The following is a 27,890-nucleotide window of genomic DNA, read 5'->3' as shown; positions in this document are numbered from 1 at the left end:
GGAGGGTGTTGCTGGTGTGTATACAACAGGACGAAGGGATTTAGGTGTCCCTGGACTGCTGACGGTCCTAGCCACAGGTCCTGAACTAAACACTGAATTATGAAGGTTCTTCAGGTGACGTATAAGGGAGGTTGTCCCTAGGTGGCCATGATCCTTAACCTTGCTTGTTTTAACTTTACATAAGGTACATATGGCCATACATTTGTTGTCCGGATTGGGATAACTATAACTCCAGACCGAAGAGGAGGATTTTTTGGTCTTCTGGCCAGGCATGACAATGGGCTTTTTCATCCCATGGACAACAACTGTTTCTCCCCCGGGTGCCTCATTTAAGATAACCACATCAGCATCCTCCTCGTCAAGTTCCTCCTCAGTGCCAGCTACATCAATATCCTCCTCCCGGTGTACAACATTGACACCTTCATTAGCCAAATATGTAACTGGACTGTGGGTGATCCTTCCAGCATATGCAGAGGGCGTGCTGCAAACAGTGAACGTAGTTTGAAATTGCAGTACCGATTTTTTGGTACAGCAGCAAATGAAAAGACAAACAAAAAAACACAAACAAAAGTAGCAATAATGTGATACATTTTATGACTAATTGGCTAACATCTTACAACGGATGCTGAAAATGCAAGACAAGTATATACCAGAGTACCAGAACATTTATGTCCTGTCCACTAGAGGTCAGTGTGCATCAATGTAAAATATCAATGTTATCAGTTTCAAGCAATCATGCATCCAGTGTCCCAGAGCCAGGAACAGTAACACTTGCTGCTGTAGTTGTGACTTGTAAACAGGTCCTTTCTTGTGTTTATGTACATATCAAATAAGAAGAAAATCCTTATGTCCCTTTGTATGGATGTATATGAATGACACCCTTGAGTGATATACAGCAGGTGAAATAAGTATTGAGCACATCAACATTTTTATCAGTAAATATTTATTTAATGTGGCTATAATGAAATTTACACCAAATGTCAACAACAACCCTTGCAATCCACATGCAAAGAAATCAAACCATAGATGTCCATAAATTAAGTTTTGTGTAATAATGTGTAATGACACAGGAAAAAAGAATTGAACATGCTTCCTGAAATGTATTTAAATACTTTGTACAAAAGCCTTTGTTGGTAATAACAGCTTCAAGACGCCTCCTTATGGAGAAACTAGTCGCATCCATTGCTCAGGTGTGATTTTAGCCCATTCTTCAACGCAAATAGTCTTCAAATCTTGAAGGTTCCGTAGGCTTCTTCTATGAACTGTGATCTTTATAGTTCTTTCCATAGATCTTTAATTGGATTCAAGTCAAGTGATTGGCTGGCCCATTCTAGCAGCTTTATTTTTTTTCTCTGAAACCAATTGAGAGTGTCCTTTGCTGTTTGGGATCGTTGTCTTGCTGAAATGTCCACCCTCGTTTCATCTTCAGCATCCTGGTAGATGGCATCAGATTTTTATCAAGGTCTCAGTATATTTTTCCATTCATCCTTCCTTCAAATATATGCAGTATGCCAGTACCGTGTACAGAAAAACAGCCCCACACCATGATGTTCCCACCTCCAAACTTCACTGTTGGTATGGTGTTTTTAGAATAATGTGCAATGCCATTTCTCCTTCAAACATGGTGTGTACTATGGCATCGAAAGAGTTCAATTTTGCTCTCATCTGACCACACTATATTCTCCCAGTATGTCCAAATGTTGTGCAGCAAACTTTAAACGAGCTTCAACATATTTTTTCTTCAGCAAAGGAGTCTTGTGTGGTGAGCGTGTATACAGGCCATGGCGGTTGATTGCATTACTTATTGTTTTCTTTGAAACAATTGTACCTCCTAATTGCAGGTCTTTCTGAAGCTCTCCACAAGTGGTTCTTGGACAACTCGTCTGATAATTTTTTTTCACTCCTGTCAAAAATCTTGTGAGGTGCACCTGGTCGTGGCCGGTTTATGGTGAAATGATGTTCTTTGCACTTCCGGATTATGGCTCCAACAGTGCTCACTGGAACATTCAGCAGTTTAGAGATCCTTCTGTAACCAATGCCATCAGTATGTTTTGCAACAATAAGGTAGCGAAGCTCTTGAGAGCTCTTTGCTTTTACCCATCATGAGATGTTTCTTGTGTGACACCTTCATAATGAGATACCTTTTTATAGGCATCAGTTGTGGCTGAACCAGCTGGCAAGATTGCTTTTTAATTACTGATAGATTTCAGCTGGTGTCTTGGCTTTCCATGCCTTTTTGCACCTCCCTTTCTTCATGTATTCAATACATTTCCCGGGGTGTTATTTCACATTATTACACAAAACTTAAATTTATGGACATCTATGGTTTGATTTCTTTGCATGTGTGGATTGCAAGGATTGTTGCTGACATTTGGTATACATTTCATTACAATAGCCATATTAAATATATATTTACTGAGAAAAATATGGATGTGTTCAATACTTATTTCACCCGCTGTATAAATGAAAGTACAATCATGTGGTATGACAAAGCATATTAACAGGATCCAATAATTTAAAATACCCATTCTGGCACTTGGTGCGGAATGTTTGGTTCTGGAAGAAACTACTTTTTTTTTAAATGGGGGGGAAAAAAAACCTTTCAGGAAGAAGCTTCCTCTGAGATATCCCTTCTATCAAAAGTTAGGGCAAGAGACAATTCTTGCAGTTGTATGTTAAGTATTACAGTCAGCCAGAATTCAGAGAGTTTCCAAAAAAAAGAGAAGAGAATGAAAGACTGAGTCTTGTGGTACTCCAACTGATGAAGGAAGCCGAGAGGTGGTGAAATCAAAGAGGCTAACACTGAAAGAGTGATTAGATAGGAAGAATGAGAACCAGGACAGGACAGTGCCCTGAAGACCTAGGGATGGTATAATTTGTATGAGAAGAGACTGGTCAACAGTTTCAAATGTGAGAGAGAGAGAGAGAGATCCTATTTGTGAGTTGGCTCAAAATATTTTCTAAGGTTACATTTTTATTTACCAATGCAATAATCACATAGTGAAATCACCAATTCTGCAAAGAAATGCATGAGTGCTATGGGTCATGGCAGGACAGTCATACTGACCGAAAGGAGTTTTTCTGAGCTCCTCACCTGCTGTATCCACTGCCATTGTGGTCTTTTTCCCTTTTAATCAGCTCCTGCTCTCAGCTGTCAACAGGGCTTTTACTCCCCCTTCAATTCTTGGCGGTTCAAACTTCTTCTGTGGTTACCCTACATCGCTGAAGCTGAATTAGGGCCTGCCTAAGCGTAGATCCCTGGTCTGATGTGCATCGTGCCTGGGACACCCGCCCTGGACACCACAGACTGCCGATGCTCAAAGCTTCTTCATCCCCTGTGGCTTGCTACCACTGTGTGCCCTTAAGCTATACCCAGCCTTCTCCCTATTCGGCCGCCTCGAAGTTTAGGCTGTGACTGCGAGCGGGCACAGCCGCACTCTCCGGACCAGCCCTTGATTGAGATCAGGTTCCATCGGTGGCCTATACCTGTTCCCCGATTGTGGGTGGTGCCTCCACTCATCACACCGGGACTCCCACACCGCGGATCATTCCCTGCTGGCAAATCGGTAGTGCCCAGTCTGCCATCACTCCAGGCTACAGACGACTCCTTGGATGCGAGCACTCAGATACACCAGCCAGAGCACCCCCCTGCACCAGTTGTCCACGGTGCTTTAGACCTTTGGAATCTAAGTCTATCCTCTTGTGGAATGGGGACTCCTATACCTGCGCCCTCAACATCTGCTGCCAGGTCAATGAACTGGTTCAGGTTGCCCCTACAAATTCCCCCTCATATACACCACTAATCTGCCACTATTGTTACCACCTGTGGCTGAGCTGCCTTCTCCCAGGGTCATACGAATATCCCCTGGCTCTGTTCATGAATGGCACAGCAGCTGATATGTAATCCATTATAGCTAGGGCTCCTCACTCTCAGTGCACGGATTCAATTTAGATAGCACAACTGCCATCTTGTGGTTGGTTTTGAAACTGCACAGGCTGAATTACTGTTCTCACTGTACTGAGACATACAATCTTCTCTCAATCAGACAACTGATCTGAGACTTCCACCAAAAACACCTGTCTCGGTCCGCGGGTTGTCATGCCTGCAATATGTGATTTCTTTCATCTTGCCCAGGTATGGGCAAACCCCTCTAATACAAACCGTGACCAGTGCGCAGTGTTCCCTTTTCTTACCATCCCCTCCTTCTCCTGCCCTGTCATTACGCTGACTGCCTAGATCCGCATTCACCATGTCTAGCAAAAAAAAGAACATGGTTCCTGGGCTGCGTCCAAGTTCTTCAGATTAAAATTCAAAGCATCCCCTCCTCCATCTGACCACAAGGAGGTGCAGGGCTCCTCGCTATCCTCAGAGGTGGAGCTAGAATCTCTGATTCAGGTAGTGATGACTAATCTCCTTGAAGGTGTCAAAATGACGTTCCAACAGAAACTCTCCAAGGCAGTTATCGATTTCAAATATAAATTAAATTCGCTTGGCAATAGGACGAATGCCTCAGACTAAAAAAAAAAAAGACAATCTCTGCCGCTCAGATTGTACTTGACAGAACTTTCTCAACTCCATGATGACTATGTGGCCCTCAAAGAGAAACAAGAGGTCTCTGAAAACCACTCTCGTTGCAAAAATATTCGCATTAGAAATGTTGCTGAAGAAGTTTTGCCAACGAAATTCCAAGCTTTTATCAATGGCCTTTTCCTCCATATTCTTCTGGATCTCTCCGTTGCGGATTGCTTTATGGATTGGGCTCACAGGGGCCTGAGAGCCAAGCCCACCAATGGCCAACCTCCTAGAGATATTATTATCCCAATACAATACTTTCTTACTAGGGACCACATCCTAACAGCTACTAGAGATCAGTCTGTTCTTTCCTTCTGGGACATGGCCATTCAGCTGTTTCAGGATCTTGCACCCTCCACGGTCCAAAAACAAAGGGACCTGCAACCTGTTACTACTCCGCCAGCACAATATCCGCTATCGCTGGGGCTTCCCCCACAGCGGATATTGTCAGCCACCCCCGATACGGTTACTGACGCTCCCTGCCTCTGATGACAGTGCTGGTATATCGGAAAACTCTCAGTGCGACAGCAGCTTCTCAAGCCAACTGTATAGTGCAGCTGTACTATCAGGAAGGGTGCCCTCGCTCATAGAGCATGCTACCTGCATTCCCAGAAGAAAAAACAGGAAAAAAGAAATAATAAAAATGATAAAATAAATTATCTTTAGATCTAGCAAAAAAAAAAGAAGCTCAACTCCTTGGGCACTTAATCTAAAACAAAGGAACTACAGGGGTTCTTGAGGGAAGGGGTCTGTCAGCTTGATACATTTAACAAAAGTTAACCAGTTAAGTGCCAACTCTACGCTCCCCTCATACAACCTATGGTAGCAGTGCCCCAAATTGGATGAATGAGAAAATAAAATAAAATGCATGAGTGCTTACTGAACATTCATACGTGCCTACTCTCCTAGAATTTCTGGGAGACTCACAAATTTCAGGGCGTTCTCCCAGATCCTGGGAGAGCAGAACTTTCTCCCAGGTCCCGCCAATAGTGAGGCATTTTGCCCCAGAGGGCGGGAACAAAGTGACATGATATGTGGCACCACACCTCCCCAGCATTTCTCACTTGTTCTCCCCTTGGAGGGATACTTCTATAGTCAGCAACTATGACTAAATTTTTAAAGATAATTTATTCAAACTACTATAATCTCCAAGCCCCATTCAATAGGCTAGGCAATTTCTTCTGGAGGGATACAATAATAGTATGGATTACCTGTTAGATATTAACACACATCTCCAGCTAGTGTCTGTAATATTTGATCATCTCAGAGTACTTTGGCAGTAATCATCACTGTGCTACTTTTCACTGCGCACAATTACACTCTGATATCATTTTGGTTCTGTGGTTACCATACCACTGTCAGAAACATCAGAATAGTGCTCTTTGACAATCTTAGACCACTCTCACCTCACCTTCCCCCTCGACTATGAATTGGTACAATCTATTAGAAATTAGATTGTAATCACATTGGATACATTTTAATGTTGAGATACTTTTTCATTTATTATTTTAATTATTATTTGTACTTCCTAAAAAAGTATTTACTGTGAGATAAATCTATATATTTTTTTAAAAAGAACTTGTTGCAATATTTAGATTAATTACTATTTATATCAATTTAATCATTTTTGCTTGTAATTTAACACTGTCCAAAGTTTGTAAAGCGGGCTTGAATAGTGCGAGTGCATGTGACTAGACAGGGGATTGCATACAACAACAGTAAGATAAAACTTTATTTTTGGAAACACCAAACAATCAAACCATTCTTAAAAATATAGTAATTACTAGGAAACAAATCTTAAAGGGCAATATCTAAAAAAATAATAGCTTTACCACAGTGTCGTGTTATTCCACCATATCCTGTATCCTGATCACCATTTATAGTTCACAAACAGTTTTTTGCCATCCTTGTACATACTCTTATAGGGCTCCAAAACTTTTATTTTTTCCCATTACAATCTCAAATTCTCCATTTCAAGTCTTTACATGTCCCATAAATACTCAGCAGTTCTAAAATAAAATGCTAATTAGGCTGTTTTCTCCAGAGTAGCACTGAATCTATAGCTCCCTCTAACATCTATCTGCAGCTAGTACCACTGTAAAAACCACTGCCACTTCGCTGAATAGGCCAGAGCTACAAAATTTTGGATTTCACTTGTTATCTGACTTTGGATTTTTCTATTATTCAGTCATTCAAGAACATTAAGGGCCTGAGTCATTAAGGAACTTAAATGCAGATACATGCCGCATTTTGCATAAAATTCCACTGCGCATGCGTAGAAAATGACTATACGCCAGTGCACGCAACAACATGCAATTCATCTTCAAACGCAAAGGACACCTCCGACAGCAAACGCAAAGGACACCTCCGACAGCAAACGCAAAGGACACCTCCGACAGTCTATGATTGCATTGGGAGGGATATTATTTTCTGGAACCAATTTCTGCTTCCATTGTACACCCTATTTCCCTATGTACTTGGATACATTGTTATAATTTCCATGTGATATCTGATTTTTTCTCCTTTTATACCTCTGTTAAATTCCGTTATTATATATATGTTCTAGTAACCATTCAAAATAAAGAATTATTAAAAAAAACAAAAAAACACCAATTACATTCCTTAATGGTTCAGGCCTAATATGTCAGGCTGTTTATACACAGGTAAATTCTGAAAACAGCAAAATCTAATCTATACATGGTGTGAACTCTCTTCCAGGCAAAAAAAAACCAATAGCCTACTGCCTGGAATGTTTTTAAGGTTACCCTGTAATGCCAGTAGAATTAAAATAAAACATTTATGTAAATAAGTATTTGACACAGAACTGTGTCTAAATCAGGGCTGGACATACTAATGTAGAATTCAGGAGCCTGCAAGTTAAATCTTTTATGCATAATTGCCTAATCTCCCAGAATGTCCAGGAGATGCCAGAATTTCTGGGAATACTTCCTGACTTCCAGGAGAGTATGCAACCCTCCTGTATCCAGCCTCTCTTTGTAAAGCGGCAGGGGCTGATCCTTGATGATGCGTTTCGCTTCATCAGATCTTTCAATATCGCTCCTGATGAAGGAATTTGTGTCATCAAGGCCCTGGCCTCCACTGTATGATTACACATTCGTATTGTTGCACAAATGGTTCAGCAGTAATTTTTTTAGGCATACTTGCTAACTGTCATTTGTCCAGCTCTGGTAAAAATAAAATTTTCAGGCTTGGACTTAGGCAAAGGCCCTATAGGTCCAGGCTTAGAGCAGCATCAAAATATAGCAAACATTACATATTACATTACATATATTACAAGCAGCATTGTATGGTCACACTATTTCCCGCAATTAAGCTAAGATCAGCAGTCTGTCACCATTAAGGAAGAGAAATAAACAATAAAAACAAACAATAGTAGTTACCTTAGAAGCAAAACTTCCACATAGCTCAATGTCTGAAAAGTGTCAGTGCATTGTAAGTGCTGTCACCTTTAATTTACAATTTGGTATTTCATTAAATTATATTGAAATATATTATTTATGATTAAAGTATATATTAAAGTTAATCTTTTATGAAGCAATCCCTGAAATATTTTGTGTCTGAGCAGCTAACACTCATCTCTCTGCATTTTACAATATAGATGGCTGACAGAATTGGATCCATTAACAATCATCATCTGTGATCTGTAAATCCACCATAAAAAGAATATTCTGTAAAAGGCGTGAGGCCTGTAACATCAGCACACTTTACTCTGCTTTGTCTCATATGCTTTCGCCACTTGTTTTTTTTCTCATCTTCTTTTTCCCCTTTTTCTTCTGTTTCTTCTCCATTTGTTTCCCATCTCTTCTCCTCTTCTTGCCGAGCGGCTGACATAAGCAGGCAGGAAAGCCATTGATAGAGGTGAAAGAGCTTCCTTCATCAGTAAGATGCTTAGCTTGCCTTTGACACGTGGCGATCTCCTTTTCTGTGCATTCAGGTGCTTTCTCCACAGAACACTCCTTTATCTAAAATAAGTATAAGATGAAGATAATGAACTAAAGAGTTTCACAATTAATACGTTCTTGTAGTGGATAAGTGGAATAGCCTCCCATCAGATGTGGTAGAGGCTAATACAGTAGAACAATTTAAACATGCTTGGGATAGATGTAAGGATATCCTTACAAAGAATAAAGGATCAAATAGTGTTTCAGGTTATTCAGGATATTAATCCCTATAGGAACAGTTATATCTGTAGTCACTGACATTTGCTTCTTTGCTTCATGAGATGGATGGACCTAGACATTAGTATTTCTGGTCAGACCAGTATGTGAAACAAATTTCAGTGTGTACAGACACAGCGGATCACATAGAGATTAATAATCTCCATAATCAGGCTCGTTCAAGATGCAGTAACAATGTGGTAAAGGCAAGTGGACACTGATATATGGGAGGCGCAGTTACATTTCAAGTGGATATGTACACTAAATTATAACTCAGAGCTGTCCAACAACAAGCCTCTGGCCCCTAGCTCCTCAGAACCTTCTAAACCTCCAATACACATAATTATGTCAGTATGAGACTGTGTACGGAACTCACTGATAGCTGGGATGTACTTCACACACAGTGGAAATTTAGGCCAGGACTTTGTCTGTTTAGGCACCTGACTTTAGTGTTTATGTGACTACACTGCAATTAAAACATGCTTTGCTACAAGGAATATTTTTTAAATATACAGTAATGAATAGTAGAAGTAATAATAATAATAATGAGATTTATTTTAAATATTAATATTTTGCAAGGATATTTATATGTTAGGAAACTTGACAGGCCAGTTTCTACTGAAACATTTTTTAAGGAAAACAAAACAAACACTTAAGGCATTCTAAGGGCCTGTAGGTGGTGCCAAATGTTTTTAAGCAGCTAAATGAATCCATATAAAACTACAGCATGTAACATCATGATCATCCAATAAAACCAAATTAGCTAAACAATGGCAAAAATATGTTTTGTAACTATTGCAAATACAGAAGGGAGGCCTTTTTTTTAGCTATCCCGATTTTAGGCATAATAAAAAGAGAGTGCGCATATTTTCCTCTCTACTTAACTCATGTGTAGAGTTGTCAGATACCTTAATGACTCCTCCTTACATTTTTGTTATGTCTCGTTTTACCTAAGAACTATTGTATTTCCTAAGTTAATCTTATACTTATTGTTTTTAGAAAGACATGACTTTTTATATCATTATATATTTTAATTACCTATGCTAAACAAATATATAGAAACTTTTTAATAATCTCATCCATAGATATTTTTGTGCATTTGATGAGAATATACACACCAGACATTTGTATTTAACACAGCGTCAGACACATTAATTGGACCCATAAACAAAGTTGATGATTTGAATATTTTTATGGGTTTTCATTTGTCTATTTTTGTAACTGGAAACGTTGATGAGTCAGGAGACTTTGATGGATCTCCTGTAGCGGTTAGATCTAATTTACACAATTACTCCCCCCAACTAGGAATACTTCAGGTGACATCACCACATACTGTATTTCCTTCACTAAAGCAGACAACAGATAAGAACACTTAGGGCAAGATTTACTAAGCTTTGGGTTTGAAAAAGTGGGGATGTTGCCTACAGCAACCAATCAGATTCTAGCTTTCATTTATTTAGTACATTCTACAAAATGACAGCTAGCATCTGATTGGTTGCTATAGGCAACATCCCCACTTTTTAAAACCCGCAGCTTAGGAAATCTAGCCCTTAGGCTTTTAACAAAACACAACATTTGGTTGAACGCTGGTCAGGAACACTATGAAACAGTTCTTTAAAATAACGACTGGAACCCCCACACTGTCAGTGACATATCCAGCATCACAAACAGGAGAGTGATCACCATCTTATCATGTCACATTACAGTGTAGGTATTAAAGTGGAACTAAACCTAAAAGATACAATACTCCCTCCTGTTAGAGGTAAGAAAAAAAATATTTAATCAAAGTATTCTCTGCCTAAGAGTAGCCATGACATCCTCTGTATATAAAAGTTGCACTATGCACTGTGTTCTTACAGCAACACATTTTAACCAGATTTTAGGCATTCTGACCCTTTTAAAGAAAGGAAAGAAAAGCTGTCAGTATTCACTATGACCTCTCTAAGGCCAACTCTATGGTTGTGAGGAATGAAGGAAGAGAGCACACTGCATTAAATGCACCTTTTATTTGTGCCAATGCACAATGTAATAGAGATCTGAAAATCAATGTAGCACATGCTGACACAGGTTCTCTCAAGTTTTTAAACATACTGTTGCCAAGATTCCCTTTTCACAGAACTGTCTAGAATATCCAATAATATATATTTTACCTTATTCCGCCCCAAATATCTTTAATTTATATTTACAACACAGAACAAAGTCATGAGAAGTGAGACAGAACTCACCGTCGGGGTCTCTCCAAGCTGAATCCGTAACCAAATATTAGTGCGCTGGCTCCAGTCACCCGGAGGGTCTACTTCCCACAGGCGATCTCGTTCTTTAGGATTATCCGCTAGAAATCTGCCACAGACTGAGAATAGAAATGTAATACAGTCACACCAGACAGGCTCGGGTGACACACAGTTAATATAGATTTATTATTTTTATTGCTTAGGAGGTTCTCTTTATGTAATCATGTGAAGACATAATTTAGAAGCGACATCTGCTAAACAAAAATATGAAGTCATTCATTTCGGTATAGATTCATATTCAGGTGAATGCCGATAGGTTTGAAACAAATCATAGAGGGTAAATGTATTAATCAGCGGACCCGTCAAATCACTGATATTCTGCGATATAATAGTACATTTACCCCCAGGACTGTATTTGAAGTTCCACAAAGTAACAAAATTTTAATCCGGACAGATTTGAGACACCAGTGATGCCTAGAAGCCCCCAGATAACCAACTAAACCTATTTATTCAAACAGATACAGAGGATCTTTTATGTTTTCTTAACCCCTTGGTGACTTACTTTATCAGTTTCATTGGAAATAACTTTTTTATTTTTCAGTTTACACCAGTAAATTTGTTGTTTGTTTTCATTAGAGATAGGGGAGAGCTTGTTAGATTATAATAACAGTATATTGTTTATTTCCTGGTCATATGATAGATAGGCTGGCTAATCTCCCCTGGACACTAACATTATTAGTTCTGGTGCATGCAAGCTACTATTGGACTCCAGTAACACTGAATATAATAGTTATAGATCAGGAGAGATCTGGTGTGGGTATACTCTACACTGCTACTGATCCCCCCCAACAGCAAACAAGGAATCCCTCATGACGTTATTATGATATAGGCGGACACAATGGTGTGCAGCTGCCATTAATAGGTGATGTAATAAGTAAGTCGCTGCAGACATAGAGCCTCTGACCCAGTGTATAGATACCAAGGCTGGTCGGAAAGTAGTTAATTAAGCAGAGTACTTCCCTCTTGGCATGTCCTCTAGTCATCACAAGCCGCTGTCTTCACAAGTTTATGGAATGGTAATGTATAGTTGTGGACTGAACATTCTTAACAGCAAACAAAAAAAAACTCATCAAAACTAATTTTAAGCAACGGTGACAGTAAACATCCAAGAGACCCCCATTCTTGATTATTGTTATATCACTGTATAAAGATCACAGTGTCAACAGAGCAAGCAATAGTTTCAATAGCTCAATATTAAACTAATTAGCACGGTGGCACAGTGGTTAGCACTGGCATTTTACAGCACTCGGTTTGATCCCAACTAGGCCACTATTTGTGTGGTGTTTGCATGTTATCCCTGTGTTTGCGGAGGTTCTCTCCATGTGTTCTGGTTGCCTTCAGCACCATAAAGACACACTGATTGGTGGCTAATAAAAATGGACCCTGGTCTGTGTGTGTGTGTGAGAGAGCAGTAGACAATTTACACGGTAAGCTCCAAATGGGCAGGGACTGATGTGAATGATTAAATATTCTGCATACAGTGCTGTGTAATATGGTGGTGCTGTAGAAACAATAATAAACAAAATCATAACACAGCAGATCACCTGGCTGAAAGTAATATCAACTATGGCCAAATGACTACAAAGCCATCACCTTCCCTGATACCATATCAAATGAGCAGATATGAAAATAATGAAGGCATTCCATGGTATATCAATGGACAATTAAACATGGGGATCTCAGTTCTCCGGGATCAGGTTTTCTTACCGTGATACATTTTAGGAGAAATAGGGGAGCTGATACCCAAAGCGACTTCCTGTGAAAAAGTCTGGCAGAAGTCTTGCAACATTGTGATCCCAAAACCTTGCCTCCGCCATCTCTTCCGCACGTAGATTGTGTCCAGCACTGGTAGCAGGTAACACCGATGGCTCCTGTCACACAGGCTCCCTAGGAGAGTACGGTGAAGAAATAATAGAGACATTAATCAGAAAGTGACATTGGGAATAAAATCTGCTGCTAATGTTACTGGCCGATACAGTACTATAAAATCCAAACTGTTTTAAACCCATTCTTGGCCAGGGGATTTAAATACCTTAGTAACCGGACTAAATTTCACTTTTGGGACATGTTTCACTGGGAAAAACCTTATTACTTAATAGTCTACTCTGATGAATGTTATATAGCTTCATTAAAGGCTTTTTTATAGTCTTTTTTATAGGCACTTTATAAAGACCACCAGACAAAATTGGAGGGAAATATTTGCTCCTGATTCTAGGGGAACACTAGAACTCTGCAGAGGTTTATCTGGAGCACTTTAAAATATGACAATGTTGCCTGCCACCCATAAGTAGGTATATGAGCATGATTCAATAGACAGAGTACCAGTCATTAGCTGACATCCTGGCTGTGATTGGAGAGGATTGTCTGACAATCAATAATAAAAAGTGACATTTTCATCGGTCAACAACAAAAACAAATTGTTTGTTAATTATATGGGCACCACCCCGTCATTGCTGCCCTTACATTCTTATCGGATCACACGTCAGCTCAGACTGACTAGATTGTACAGGCAGATCAAACCGAACGGCACCTGTATAATTAAGCACCAGAATAAATTATATATATTATTTAACAACAGTTATTTATACAGCTCCTACATAATGTGCAGCACTTTACAGAGAATACTTTTTAAGCTCTTTCTTTTCCAGCATTTTAAAACGTCAGGAAAAAAATGAGTTTACGAGGGTCCTGCTTCCTGTAATAGAAAGGGCATAGTCAGGTCCCGAAGAATTATATTGTTCTCCCCCAGCAGCAGTAAGTGAATAATCCCGGCAGCAAAGTTGTTTTTCTCTTTAGAGTTAAATTTATCAATAAAAAAAAAAGAAAAAACCTGATTGGCTCTCACAGAACACCACGCCACTTACATAAACATTAACACAAACATTACTATACTATACTGGAATATAATACAGTGGCTGTCGCCTACAAAATTCATGATTGTTTTTAAAACTGTGCTACCCCAATTATTTTGCATGCACCTGTAACAATATGTACCAATACATACATAAATAATTATTTTGAGATTGTATTCCTTCCCCACTTGCAGAAAGGGATGATAATAATATTTAGGGCAGCACGGTGGCTAAGTGGTTAGCACTTCTGCCTCAGTACTGGGGTCATGAGTTTGATTCCCGACCATGGCCTTATCTGTGAGGAGTTTGTATGTTCTCCCCGTGTTTGCGTGGGTTTCCTCCGGGTGCTCCGGTTTCCTCCCACACTCCAAAAACATACTAGTCAGTTAATTGGCTGCTAACAAATTGCCTTTAGTCTCTCTTAGTCTGTGTGTGTGTATGTTAGGGAATTTTAGATTGTAAGCTCTGATAGGGCAGGGATTGATGTGAATGAGTTCTCTGTACAGCGCTGCGGAATTAGTGGCGCTATATAAATAAATGATGATGATGTTTGTTGGAAACACTGATCTAAATCACTGATGGCCAACAGACAGCCCTAGACTTGCATGTGTCCCTCTGAGCCTTCACCCTCCAGCTCCTTATTGTCAGATTTGCTTGTTGTAGCCTGTAATACTTAAAATACATGCTGACATGTTATTACAGATAGGTGTCTCTTTCTTTGATTATATCTATTGTTTTAATTTGAATCTTTAACTGAGATTAAGGGTAATGTGTGGATCTTTTAAAGGATAGAGGGCTGTTAATGCTGCCCCTGAAGTGATCAGGTTGCCTGTCACTGATTTAAATGTTGCAATTCCAGTATTGTTTGACGTTTCTTATAGACCTTTGTCGGCATACACCGGTGCGTCATTATGTACTGTCGGCCTGTTTAATCATACACCGGTGCGTCATTATGTGCAGTCGGCCTGTTTAATCAATCGAGTTTACTACAAGTAAGTGTTTTAAACAATCAGAATTAATACTTTGTAGGTGAAATAAGCATTCAGTGTAAAGAGGTCACTGTAGGGAGCCAATGAAGGGATTTACACAGCGGAGAAGCGGAAGAGGTGTGATGGGAGAGGAAGATGAGCCTAACCGCAGCATTCTGTATGTATTGAAGGTCAGAAATGTGAGAGCGAGGAAGGCCAGTGAGGTTACAATAGTCGAGATGAGAAATAATAAGTGAATGGACTAGGATTTTAGTTGCTCCTTGACAGAGGAAGGGACGGATTTTCGTGATGTTATAAAGGAGAAAGTGGCAGGATTTGGTGAGGGACATATGAGGAGCAAAGTTGAGGGCTGAGTCAAGGGTGACTCAAGCGCAGCGGGCTTGGGTGACAAGAGAAAGAGTGATGTTGTCAACCAAGAGAGATATTGGGAGGGATAGCAACATTGGCAGGAGGAAATATGATGAGCTCGGATTTGGAGATGTTGAGTTTCAGGAAGCGCTGTGATATCCAGGTGGTTACAGCAAAGAGATAGCTAGATACCTGGGTTAAGAAGGCAGGAGATAGGTCAGAGGAAGAAAGATAGATATGCATGTGATTAACATAGAGGTGGTATTGGAGGCCAAATGACTGAATAAGTTCACCAAGAGAGGTGGTGTGTAGAGAGAAGAGCAGAGGGCCAAGGACAGATGAAGAGGAACCGTGGGGTAGGGGGAGAGCTGGAAGCAGACACGTCAAAAGAGCAGCCAGAGGTAGGAGGCTGTTTTGCTAAGACCTAGGGAGGAAGGGTGGTAAGAAGAGAATGATCCACGGTGTCAAAAGCAGCAGAGAGGTCGAGGAGTACGAGAAGGGAGAAGTGACCTTTTGGAGCTGAGAGTAAGTCATTCTGTTTATATTCATAAATAGCAGACTGTTACATAAGCTATAACATTATATATGTTCAACTGCAAAAATGGGAAACTGGGGCTGAAGTGAAATACACCTGGGGTGCAAGAGTTATCGGGCCTAAAGCTATGTGCAAATAGGGTCTTAATCCGTACTCTCTACCATTTTTGGTGGGCAAACAGTAGAGAAACGGATACTCACAAAGTCACCAATGCAGATCTATGGCTGGAGAAAGAACAGGGGGGGGAATAAGACATGCTATATTTCCCCTTTTTTCACCTTATTAGGTTGTGTAGCTATAAATGGGCTATGCAGTAAAAGTTCTATATTCATTTTAGAAAGGGTCTACATTGTGTTAGAATTTCAAGAAACTCATATTTTCTATTTATTCTACTATTTGTCTGTCTATAGTGACATGGAACATTAAACAAATTGTTGTGAGGTATGTGAAAGATGGGCAAATACAACCAAATTGTTCCTTTCAGCTGTCAAATATCTGCCCATTTAAACACTAGTTTCCATCCACAGGTCAGCAAGTGTGACTAAATAAATTAGCATGCACGCTGTTTATCCGTTTATTTTCCTACTAAAACACTATAATTACGCATATTAAATTCATTGCCACAGTAGTTTTCTTAAACCTTCACATATCTCATGGGAAGAAAAAAAAAAAGCATGGCCATATGAGTAATGCTTTAAGAAATAGTTATGGAGGAAAGAGGGGGGGGGACATTAACCCTCTAATGTCAAGTATTTTGAAAGCCAGGGACAGGGTTAGAAAAGATGGAGCTGACTAGCAGGTCATTTTCTGTACGGTTGAGTAAGTCAGCAGACTGAGTGTATTGTTGAAGCACTCAGCGGATATTGTCACCACGGCCTGATGAGACAGTCAACAGGAGGTAATTATTTCTGCTGCTTTAATGCTGGCCTTGGCACAGGGGAAGCCAGAGGAGACCTTGCTGCCAAATAAAGACCCTGTTTGTTAAAAACACTGACACCACCAAGCAGGAATGCAGCACAGGCAACTCACAAACAATGTTTTGCAAGCTGACATCTCACTTCAGACTGAGGGTAAACATGTCATTATTGGACAACAGGGGTCACTTAAACATCATTAAGTTCTGGCACAGTTCAACGGGATTTTCATTGGCTAGAGAGAAAGAGAGAGAGGGACTTTTTTTTTTTACATTTTACATAACAGTATAATTTTAAGCATTTATATGTTTGGCAGGGGTTGAGTTAGGACTCCGGAGACAGGTGTACAGTTCAGCAGCGGCTTTATTTAACCCAAGTGTAGGAAAACCAAACACAGCAACACAGAGGAGGATGAAGAGTGGGAGTGAAGAAACTATATACAATGTAAACAGTATTTATAGTGGCAGAGGGTAGTAATAGAATGAGCTAATATGCTACACTCGTTCCTCTTAGTAATCTACACCATAGTGGGTCTGCTGGGACATCTGCACCAACACAGTGTGACGAAGGGATGTTTTTATTATGTTTGGGGTTTTTTGGAACATAACTGTTTTATTGAGTTTTATAGGCAAAGGGATTACATACAAGGAAACCATAAGCACACACAACTCAAAACAACATATCACAAATATGAGCATGAATGAACAGAGTATATTCCAATGCCGGGTTATGGGGAGATATTCAAAGATAAAAAGGGACACAGATATAAGAAACCATGGGGAGGGGAATATCACATGCGAATAGAGGAATATCAGGTGTGGTGAGGGAGAAAGGGATAGGCAGAGGGATGGTAAGAAGCGGAAAGGAGGGAGAGGTCACTAAGGGTTTGTTTGAGGTAGGAGGTGATATAGTAGTCATACGAGATCAAGCAGTGGCCAGTGGAGGGTCTGCTTCATAGAAGTTTGTCCTCGGAGTCTATACAGCTGGAAAGGTGGAAGGAGTATTATGTAAGGTGGCCGTAATACTCTCCAATCGGTATGTGGACCATATGTTTTGTATGGTAGTGGACATACAGAGTGGAAAACCGTTTTCCCAGTGAGCTGCAATGAGACAGTTCATCATGTTCAGAATGTAGTGGATTAATTTCTGCACAGGACGAGGGGTATCGGGGATGGGTCTGGGCAACAGCGTGTATAGTGCAGAGTCTGGTATACGGACATCAGTTATCGATTCAACGAGAGGGTGAATTCCCTGCCAGTAAGAGCGTATTTTCGGGCAGGACCCCATATGTGCAACACGGTGCCCCGCTGACCGCATGCTCGCCAACAGTAGTAAGGGAAAATTGAATGTATGCGGGTGGGGATCCAGTACCATCTGTAGAAGATCTTGTTTGAATTTTTCTCACTCAAACAGATATGGAGGATTTGCCTAGGTTGTGTTGAATTTTAGACCACTCCTTAATGTCCAGAGTCTCACCCATGTCTCTCTCCAATGTCAACTCATGCGGTTCCTAAGGAGGTTGATTATGTAGTATTAGCAGCTGATATACAGTGGAGATAAGACCTTTCGAGGAAGGTAAACCACGGTGCCTCCAGGGGTGAGCATTGTTCGGAATGCAACGGGAGTTTAAGGGACTTAAAATAGTGCAGAATCTGAAGGTATTGATAAAATACTCGATTGGAAGGAGCAAATGATGTGCTGAGAGCTGCAAAAGTGAGGAAAAAGCACATGGGAGCTAGATCCCAAACAAATAGGAGATTATAGCATGTTCAGTTAAAAGTTGGTGCTCTTGCCCTGGGGGGGACGCAGCTTCCAGAGAGGGACCAATAAGGAGAAGTCAGAGCACAAGTAGTGTGTTCGTGTGACGTGATCCCATATAGATATTGAGAATTTAACAGTGGGGATGAGGCTAATCACCTTAGTTCTTTGACTGGGAGGCACCCATATTATGGGATATGGAGAATATAAGCGCAAGACATCTGATTCGATACCGCCCATACTCTGTGGTGTGGCGGGAGTGCCATAAAACACATTGAGAAAGATGTGCAGCCTGATAATGTTTTCATAGATGGGAAACACCCAGGTCCTCAGATTTCTGATGTTGATGAAGGATGTGTATATGAACTCTACGTTTACATCCAGCCCAAATAATATAGCGAGGGTTTGCTGTAAGGGGCGGGAATATGTATGATGAGTGTTCACCTTAAGACGGGGGAGATTGGCCAAATAAAGCCGAGAGTAATTTTTGGTAAGTTATGTCCTAAAATATTCGACTTTCTGGGACTAACAGTGGAAGTTGTAATTCACTTTCAATGTCTGAATGACAGAGGGTGGCACATTTAAATCCAGGACTTCAGACTTGTCAGCATTAATCTTATAATTGAACAGCTTACTATACATTTGGATTTCTTGGAAAAAGTTCGCCAGGGCAACATGAGGATTAGTGACAGTCAGTATTACGTCATCTGCATACAGAGCGATTTTATGTTCGCATGAGCCGGACTTGATACCGTTCCCATCCTATTAGTCTGGCAATCCTGCCTCTGTGTAGAATTTAAAACATACAGTAAAACATTTGCATCCCTAAAAGGTTGCACCTCACAGTTGAAGATTGTGGCACTTCACAGAAAGTAAACAGAAAAAGAAGATGGGTTTGTCCTAGTTTTGTCTGGCCCTGACAATTCATTATAGAAACACCCTTTGTGTTTCTGGTGTGATCTACAACCATCAATATGAATTTGTACCCCTTAGAAGAGTCTTCTACCAAACCCACAAAGTCTACCGCTGTGTTTCCAAAAGTAACCCTTTAAATAGAAAAGAGAATATGATAATGAAGCACAAATACAAAATCTAGCCACCTGTTAGGGTTCCCAGTAACAGAACCATGGAGAGTTGTGTTTGTGAAACCAAATGTCTTTATTATAGTAGAGTTACACAGAAAATCAATAGGTGCAGTCAATTTGTAAACAGCAACTCAGTTTGTAGAAGCAGCAGGTTCCAACGGCAAAAATAGCAGGTGTACACAGACGACACAGAAACAGATGTAGTGAATGTTTATTGGCAAACTTAGTTCATAGAGGCAACAGGTTCAGGATGGCAAAAATAGCAGGTATAATGGTAAATGCAGATTCCTAAACACAAGTAGCGAACTGCAGCACAGAGTAGCAGGATTAACAGGTTGTGCTCTGAGGCTGGAGATGCAGGGTCCCAGGCACAACAGATGACCTGGTTTAGTCACTGGAGCAGGTAAGACTAGTGTTTGCTGGATAATCAGGTAAAAGGAGAGTCAGACAAGCCAGGGGTCAGACTTCAGAAATCCACAAAAGTACCAGGGAATAGGCAGGAGCAAGGGCAGGACAAAGCCGGGATCTGGGTCACAAGAGGAGGTGCAGAACGTAGAACAAGCAGGAGTCAATTACCAGGAAGTCAGTCAGGATCAGAACACAGGAGTACACTGAGGAAACAGCAGCAGCAAAGACAAACAAACTGGCACAGTTTGCTGGGAAAGGCCAGACACAGGTGAGCATGATCCAGCTCAGATGAGGGCTTAACCCCTAGCAGGCAAAGAGAACTGTCCAGGTACAACAGCAGCACCTCTGGTAGCACAGATGTACTGAAGGCCTAACACTTAATGAAGTACAGGGTCCTAACAACACCTCAGTATAAAACAAAAGAAAAGGGGCGAAGACCTCGTAGAACGGTGTGGGTAAGGATTTTGAAATTTATGAATTGGAAGGCAATTAACCTTTCAAAACCAAGGTATTCCCTTCACCAGAGTATACAATCCCTGAAAACTTTCCCCTGAGCCAGGACCAGTACCTGTAATATTTCTGGTACAAAAAGTGCACTGGTAAATACCTCCACAGTTGATCAATCCATCTGGGGCAACTGTCTTCAGTATATCACTATTCTCCACATCCTGATCAGCTGGCAGTTTCCATTCCTGAGCCGGATGATGAGAGGGTGAGGCTGGAAAATGCAAATTATGGCGCAAAGAACTACCCCCAGTTGTTTTGTCCTCTGTTTCCAAGGTTTGCTTCGAGCCAGTAAAAAGGAGGAGACAACATGGCTCCTGTTTCCTATAGATATGCCTGGGCTATAGCAACAGAGGACACATCTCTTTTCTCCTCCTTCTCTATTGCATCAAAACGAGACAACACAACATTTTGGGGGTCTTACCCCATACGTCAGGTTTTAATGCATGATGAAAAGACTCCTGAAATGTTGTGTTGTCTCCCGCTTGAACACAATAAGCATGCTCTGAATTACAGCATGAGCCTTCCACAGTGTACGATATACACTCATTTCTTTTTGTGATGCACCTTTCTGCCCTTTACAACAAAAGCAGAACAGAGCAAGAATAAGGTCAGGGATGTATTGGAAACGCTGTTCCAATTTCAATTACCTCAAGTTATGGGAATATTTTAAAACTCATATTTCCATACTCTGGATGTTATATCTTATTTATAGAGTCCTTTAACTAATAGGACATTTTGCACATCTAATGATTTCCCAGTGCAGTTAAGCAGTCACACACGACATGACAGATGCCACACTAAAGAGGAAGGGAAATGAAATATGGATAAAGTGACATTTTGGGAATTCACCTTTCTTTTTGTATGTATAAAATGCCAAAGCCTCTCCATGGTGCCATAGGATCTTAGCCAGCTCCCCTGCAGTGTGTGGAAGGAAACAGACTCCATTCTCTGAGCCACTCCCCTCCACAAATCCACACACCAAGCAGTTCAGGACAAAGAGGACAAGCCTTTCTCCGCATGTCTGAACCTGGGGGGATGACAAACATGATTGTTAAAGGAAAGTATTAATTCCAAAGAATCACAAGCTGCTGACAAGAAAAATTCTCACTTAAGTGTCATATCTAACATACAGGTTATCTATGCATCAGGGTCTCCAGAAAATTGTCAAATACAAGAGAAATAACATTAGGGCGCCTGATCAGTCAAAGCAAGTCACGCTACAGCTAAACGGATTATACAGCCTTGACAACAGATTATGGGAAAGCACACTTCTGGAAATCTATTGCAATTGTGGGCTGGCTGCTACAAAAGCGTATAAAGTTTTATTGCAAAGTTTATTTAAATGTACCCAATGTCTATATACAATGGAAGCAGCTATTTTATGGACAGAGTTCCTTTTTTATGACAATGTAGCCAATAAATTCATCAATGAGTGGCTCGCGGTTCAATGTCACTACATAGGCTGCACTTTCAGGAATATTGCCTGAGCACACACAATGCCTGCCTCACTGTGTGTATATAACTTGGTTTGTATGAAACTAGCGTTAATGAAAATCTATGTAAATGTTTAAAGGTTGTTAAATCTAGAACGACGTGAGATAAGGATGTTGTTCAGGGGGGGGGGGGGAGAAGAGCTTTTCAGAGCATGGCCTACCTTCTCCGTGCAAAGAAAGAGCCTATTGAAGTCTAAAATGGCTCATGACAAGACAAAAATGGTCTTTTAGGAAACACAGGACCTGTAGACCTGAAGTGCTTCTTTATATGTCCAGGCTACTACCACTTTAGCCCTACCTCTTCATTCATGTCTAATTTTATCATCATAATCATTTATTTATATAATGCCACTGATTCTGCAGCGCTGTACAGAGAACTCATTCACATCAGTCCCTGTCCCATTGGAACTCAGAGACAGAGACAGAGACAGAGACAGAGAGACTAGGGTCAATTTTAATAGCAGCCAATTAACCTACCAGTATGTTTTTGGAGTGTGGGAGGAAACCGGAGCACCCGGAAGAAACCCACGCAAACACAGGGAGAACATACAAACTCCACACAGATAAGGCCATGGTCGGGAATTGAACTCATGACCTCAGCGCTGAGGCGCAGTAGTGCTAACCACTTAGCCAACGTGCTGTGCTGCCCCTTAATTTTATGTTATTTTTCCCAAAATAATTCATGTCTAAAATTATTCTCAGAGGATGTCGGGACTGTCTTTATTACAAGTGCTTCTTTAGAGTGTTTAAAGCTTTTTACTACATTGGTTAAAGTGTGTCTAGATATGATCTTTAAAATGTAAAGTGCTTAGAACATCAGTATAGTATACAATCAATCTCTGGGATCTCAGAGGCAGTATAGAATTCAACACCTTTTGCAGGGGGAAAAGGGCTGAGCACCCTCCTGCCTGTAAAATTAAATCTCGCTGCTATACCTCGGTGCAAAAAAATGAAGGAAAATCCTTGATATGCCCAACGCCTCATATAGGTTGGGGCAATCTTTTACACCACTGTAAATGCAAATACATGAACTTGTCCAAAAAAATACATTGCACACACCATGTCAGATTGTCGTGGTACAGGCGCATGCAGGAATATTTGGGAATGTCACAAGAAGCCATTTTTTATTCCATCAACTTTTTATTTTCGATATTAGTGGTTCTATAAATATAGGTTACTCCTGCAGGGGGACATAAGTCATCAAATAATATCAGTACTAAAGGTGCCAGTGTTTTTGTGGGTGCATAAGGAACATGTCTATTAAATGCATGAAGTTCCAGCGGATGAGTCAGAATGCACGCATGTGATATAAGAATTTTACATTGAGCGGTATGGTTAAATACAATTCTGCTCTCATTATTGAAAGAAGCTACTGAAATAATAACACTCACCTGTTTAAGACCCTCTTGGATTGGAACACATGACTGCAAGATGTCATCTACATCCCACCACTTGTCATTCAAATACACTGCAAGAACTGGGAAGACAAACACGACGGGGTTACAGAAATACTGTACACGTTACAGGAAAGAAGATAGGGTTTGATGTGATTTAAGCATTTGAGAACATTAAGGGTTTTTCAACAAGTTTCATGACTTACAATCTTCTTTGTATCCCGCACATACTGGGCCTCATTCAGAAAGCACAGATTCATATTTGGTGACGTCATACACTGGTGCACCTAGAGCTCTGCCAAAGTGCATTGGTTTGCTGAACAAAAGGACAGCGTTTTCTGGAGAATGGAAGTTTACACTGGCCGATAGGAGATGGTAGGGGGGGTTAGGGGGTTTCTTGCAAAGTACAGAGTAGATTTGCAGAGCAGTGCCAAAGCGAGCGCAGCAAGACAAATGAAAACTGAAATATAGAGGTTGCGAGGGAGCGCGTTTACAGGCATTCCTTGTATTGTGGAAGGGCACAATCTAATTTTATTCTGCACAATGACTTGAATTTTGCACCAGCTCTGAACTGGTGGAGATCTGGTCTCATTCCAGACTTTATCGGGAGACATTTTTCGCACTTCAACACAGAAGCACTGAATGTTAAAAAAGCCTAAAAATTCATAAAGTGTCCTATGGAATAAAGACCGTGCCAAAATCATCTACCTCTGATGATTAAATTAAGTCATATGGTACTTTTTTTTTTTTTTTAGGAGAAAAACAGGTTTACATTTACTGAAAGAAGAGGTTGGGAAGGGGCAGGTGGTTGGCCTTTAATGGGAGTTATACAGTTTACGATTTTTCTGCCTCCCTCCAACGTAGGCGCAGTTTGCAGAGGAGCAGATGTGCTCCATGAAGTGCGTTCAGCAGGTCACCTAGGTGTAGCGCTGCCAAACCAAAGTGATTTGTGGTGTCCGTCCAGTGAGCTTTGTAACAGAGACCACTGACCTGAACCCCAGACATACACACTAAACCATCAGACACCAAAAGGAATTCCGCACCCAAGTCTCTCTACTTCGGGTTTACTAAGAGCAGCATTCTCTGAGAGTCTTCATCACAGTACAATGGCACACACAGAACAGAGTGTTCATCTACCTTTATCTGCAAAAGGAGATAGTGTTTTAGTGAATCCATCGACTTCACACATGTGAAATATTCAAGACTGGTGTATGCCACACATTCATCTACTTGACCCAATCCATTAATTCGAGTAACATTGTGATTTATTTCTATTTAAATTTTCAGATATTAATATTTTTATTCATTTGGAGGGGGGGGAGGGGGGGTATTCTATTAAACGGAAAGTCTGCCTTGTCTGTAGTGTTGTCCTCCTTTGCACTCTTTATTCTATAGTGTTATATTGTCTTTTTCCTGTCTCTTCTTATGCTTATGCTTTAGAAAATACCACAATAAAATATAATTTATGGAATACAAGTACAAATTATTATTTTTTTCAACTGAGCCCAACAAAGAATGACAAAAATAAATATATATATATTCTTAAGAAACACTTTCTAAAGAATACAAAAAGAGACAAGTATGGAGCATTGTGTAAAACTATTTAGTCTTTCCATGAAAGACATTTTAAGAACATTTTCAGACTCCTCCACAATTATATAATAGACATTTCCCTATTTAGAAAATTAATACCAGTTAATGGGGATACCTATTTGCCACGGAGAATTGCAACACTCAACTATACAGGTCTTTAATTACTCCTTTGTCTATGTGTTTAATGTGAACAGAAAACTCTAGTAGCTGTAGTTGTACTATATGGCATAGACTACATTGTCTCCACAATATATCTCTATGATATCAAATGGAGTAAACTAAATGTTGGCTTTCCACTGCACTTTTTGCTTTCATATGTGACTTTGTGTTTGACATTGAAGTGCAACAAATATTCTACAATGACTATAATGCAGGCTGTGCACGAACGTAGATGAAGCAAGATGATTATTTTACAGAATTGGGGAATGTTGCATCGACAAATCGCATGAATGTCACTTGTAGTTTTATCATACAGCGTTTTGTTGTTAAACATGCACTTGCTGACGCGTTAATGAAACGCGTAGCATCGTGTTAAGTGTGCTTCCCAAAGTATAATACTGAAATTCAATGCATTATTGGAGAGAATTGTACTATGCATCTCAGATGAATACAAAGAATTCAGCTCATGTGTAATATGCCTAGTGAATCAAAGTATGTCATCGGACTGAGTGAGGCAACCGTCAGTCACTTGCAAAAAAAAAAAAAACAGCTGAAAAGTGACTTATCAATGCTGAGATCATAAAATAAGCATTAGACAGTCTGGACTGGTTTCCACTAAAACACATAGACCTTGACCAAGATGGGGTGGGGTTGTGGGCATGCTGGTCAACACAGGGCAGACATCACTATGGGGGGCACAATACATAGCATACCACCTTCCCCTTCCAAAGGTACCAGTGCCGAGACTCTTCTCAACCTCCCTGGGTGGTGGGGCCAAGATAATTAACACGATTGGGACCATGTTCAGCCCAAAAAGCCCCCATAGATAAAACAACCTATCCGCTTACTACAAAATGACTGTTGGGAAATGATTAAAAGCCATCAACCAAGACTCCAATCCCACAACACTTATTATTGGCGGACAGTGAATGGTAGTACCAGGGTATCCTCACTTTTGATCATTTCATGGTGGTCACTGAGCAGGTGTTTTTTTTATGGGGATTTTGGGGTGGTATCCCCACCCCCCCCCCCCCCCTATCATTTAGATTAGGACTGATCAAGAAAAAAAAAAGATACAAAAATAATTTCCATTTAAACTATAACAGATCGATGATTTTAATATTAAATGAAGTTTTTGTTAATTATTTATTATTGGCAGCACTGAGTCTTGCCAGAGGTATTTCAGGGGTGCCTTGTGGTCCCCATATTTTCGGGCGGTGACCTGCGCTTTATGAAACAGTCAAAATGGCTGGTGTTAAAAACACGCTGAGATTTCGTTTGAATGGAGATCTAAGAGGAGGCAATGGGTAGTCATACTATAGAAAATATAAATCAGTGGTTTAGTGTTTAACTTTAAACATGCAAAATCACTGTATGTCGTCAGATTCACCCGGCATTAAAAGACAAATCTGACGCATGCTAAATCTGTGAATGACCAGTCACAGTCAGCAGAGGGCACTGAAATGAAATACTAATTTCTAAACCTCTGCTGCTAACAGGCATGCAAAGCAGCTAAGGCTTCATAAGAATTCCTGCTCAGTTTAGGAAGAGCCTCTCAACAGAATATTGTTAAAGCACTGAAAATATGCAAGGGACGTGGGGGGATTCTAAAACAGGGTGTTTTCTAAGAAGAAAAAAAAAACTGCCATGGTTCAAATGGGGTCTCTTTACTTATAGATGACAGAGCTGGACTCGTTGGGTGGGCCTTTTTACACATTCACTTAAAGTTGCACAACTGGAAATTAGATATAGAGATCAGGACCAGAGCAACAGCATAAATTGCAGCCATGAAAGTACAGTCTGAAGGCCATTAGCTGCTCTGCTCGAATGGAAATTCATGAATGCAATTTGCAGGTATTGTAATCAGCGCACCAGCTCTGTACTAGTCATCATCATCCTCCATTTATATAGCGCCAGCAAATTCAGTAGCGCTTTACAAGCCAACTTATACAGCTTTATAACAAAGACAGCAACATGTACTACTGGTTTATAACCCACATTCCATAAACTTGCCTTCTCGCCATCTGGGCAGGAGTAGTATTCGTCACAGAGTCCGCTCTGCTGGGTAATACGCAAGTAGTGCTGGGCCGACAAATCCAGCAAACTTCGCAAATCTGACGGCTTAAAACTGTCAAGAGGGCAGCGGTGTTCTACAAAATAACATCCTGTGTTACATACTTTGTTCAATAATTTAATATCATAACTGTTAGGGAATAGAATCCTAAGTGAAATCAGTCATTTTGTTGGTTAAAACAAATATTTGCCTGAAAAAAAAAAGTGTCTCAAATATTTTCACAGTAAATTAGAATTTTATTTATTGAAATGTTACTATTATTTCTGATTGAATCCATGCAAGACTAAAAAAAGTTACCTTGTTCCATGTTACTTAATAATAAAGCATTGGAGCAAATTAGTCACCAATTTAGTCAATAAAAACATTGAGCCTGATTCATTGAAGAAAGTCAAGTAAAAAATTGAGTACGGTAAGTAAGTAGTCTCTGGACAAAACCATGTTACAATGCAAAGAGTGGAAATTAGATTTCTATCTTGCACATATGTTAAATACTGACTGTTTTTTCATGGAGCACACAAATACTTGAAAGCTTATTTGTACACTGAAATTTAAAGTTGATATTTGTGTGCTACATGATAAAATAAACAGTATTTAACTTATGTGCAAAATAGAAAACTAATTTGCACTCTTTGCATTGTAACATGGTTTTGTCCAGAAAACTTAAGTAAGAAAACTTACTCAAGTTCTTGCCCAAGTTCCTTAATGAATCAGGCCCATTATGCTGAAGTGCAACTGTGAG

General features: G+C 40.2%; 1 protein-coding gene across 1 annotated transcript in view; it reads right to left on the bottom strand.

Moving 5' to 3' along the window:
- Nucleotides 1–6,291: 6,291 nt before the first annotated feature.
- The window catches only part of LOC142151740 (protein FAM169B-like), a 31,553-nt gene continuing 9,954 nt past the window's right edge, over nt 6,292–27,890 (bottom strand). Inside the window, 8 exon segments of the mRNA XM_075207700.1 lie at nt 6,292–6,913; nt 6,964–8,556; nt 10,977–11,101; nt 12,750–12,929; nt 21,288–21,465; nt 23,323–23,408; nt 24,369–24,468; nt 27,091–27,227. Coding sequence (XP_075063801.1) covers nt 8,314–8,556; nt 10,977–11,101; nt 12,750–12,929; nt 21,288–21,465; nt 23,323–23,408; nt 24,369–24,468; nt 27,091–27,227 — 1,049 coding nt within the window. The 3' untranslated portion in view covers nt 6,292–6,913; nt 6,964–8,313.

Source organism: Mixophyes fleayi, chromosome 4, assembly GCF_038048845.1.
Source record: "Mixophyes fleayi isolate aMixFle1 chromosome 4, aMixFle1.hap1, whole genome shotgun sequence".
Classification (NCBI taxonomy): Eukaryota; Metazoa; Chordata; class Amphibia; order Anura; family Limnodynastidae; genus Mixophyes; species Mixophyes fleayi.
This window is presented reverse-complemented; position numbering and strand designations above follow the sequence as displayed.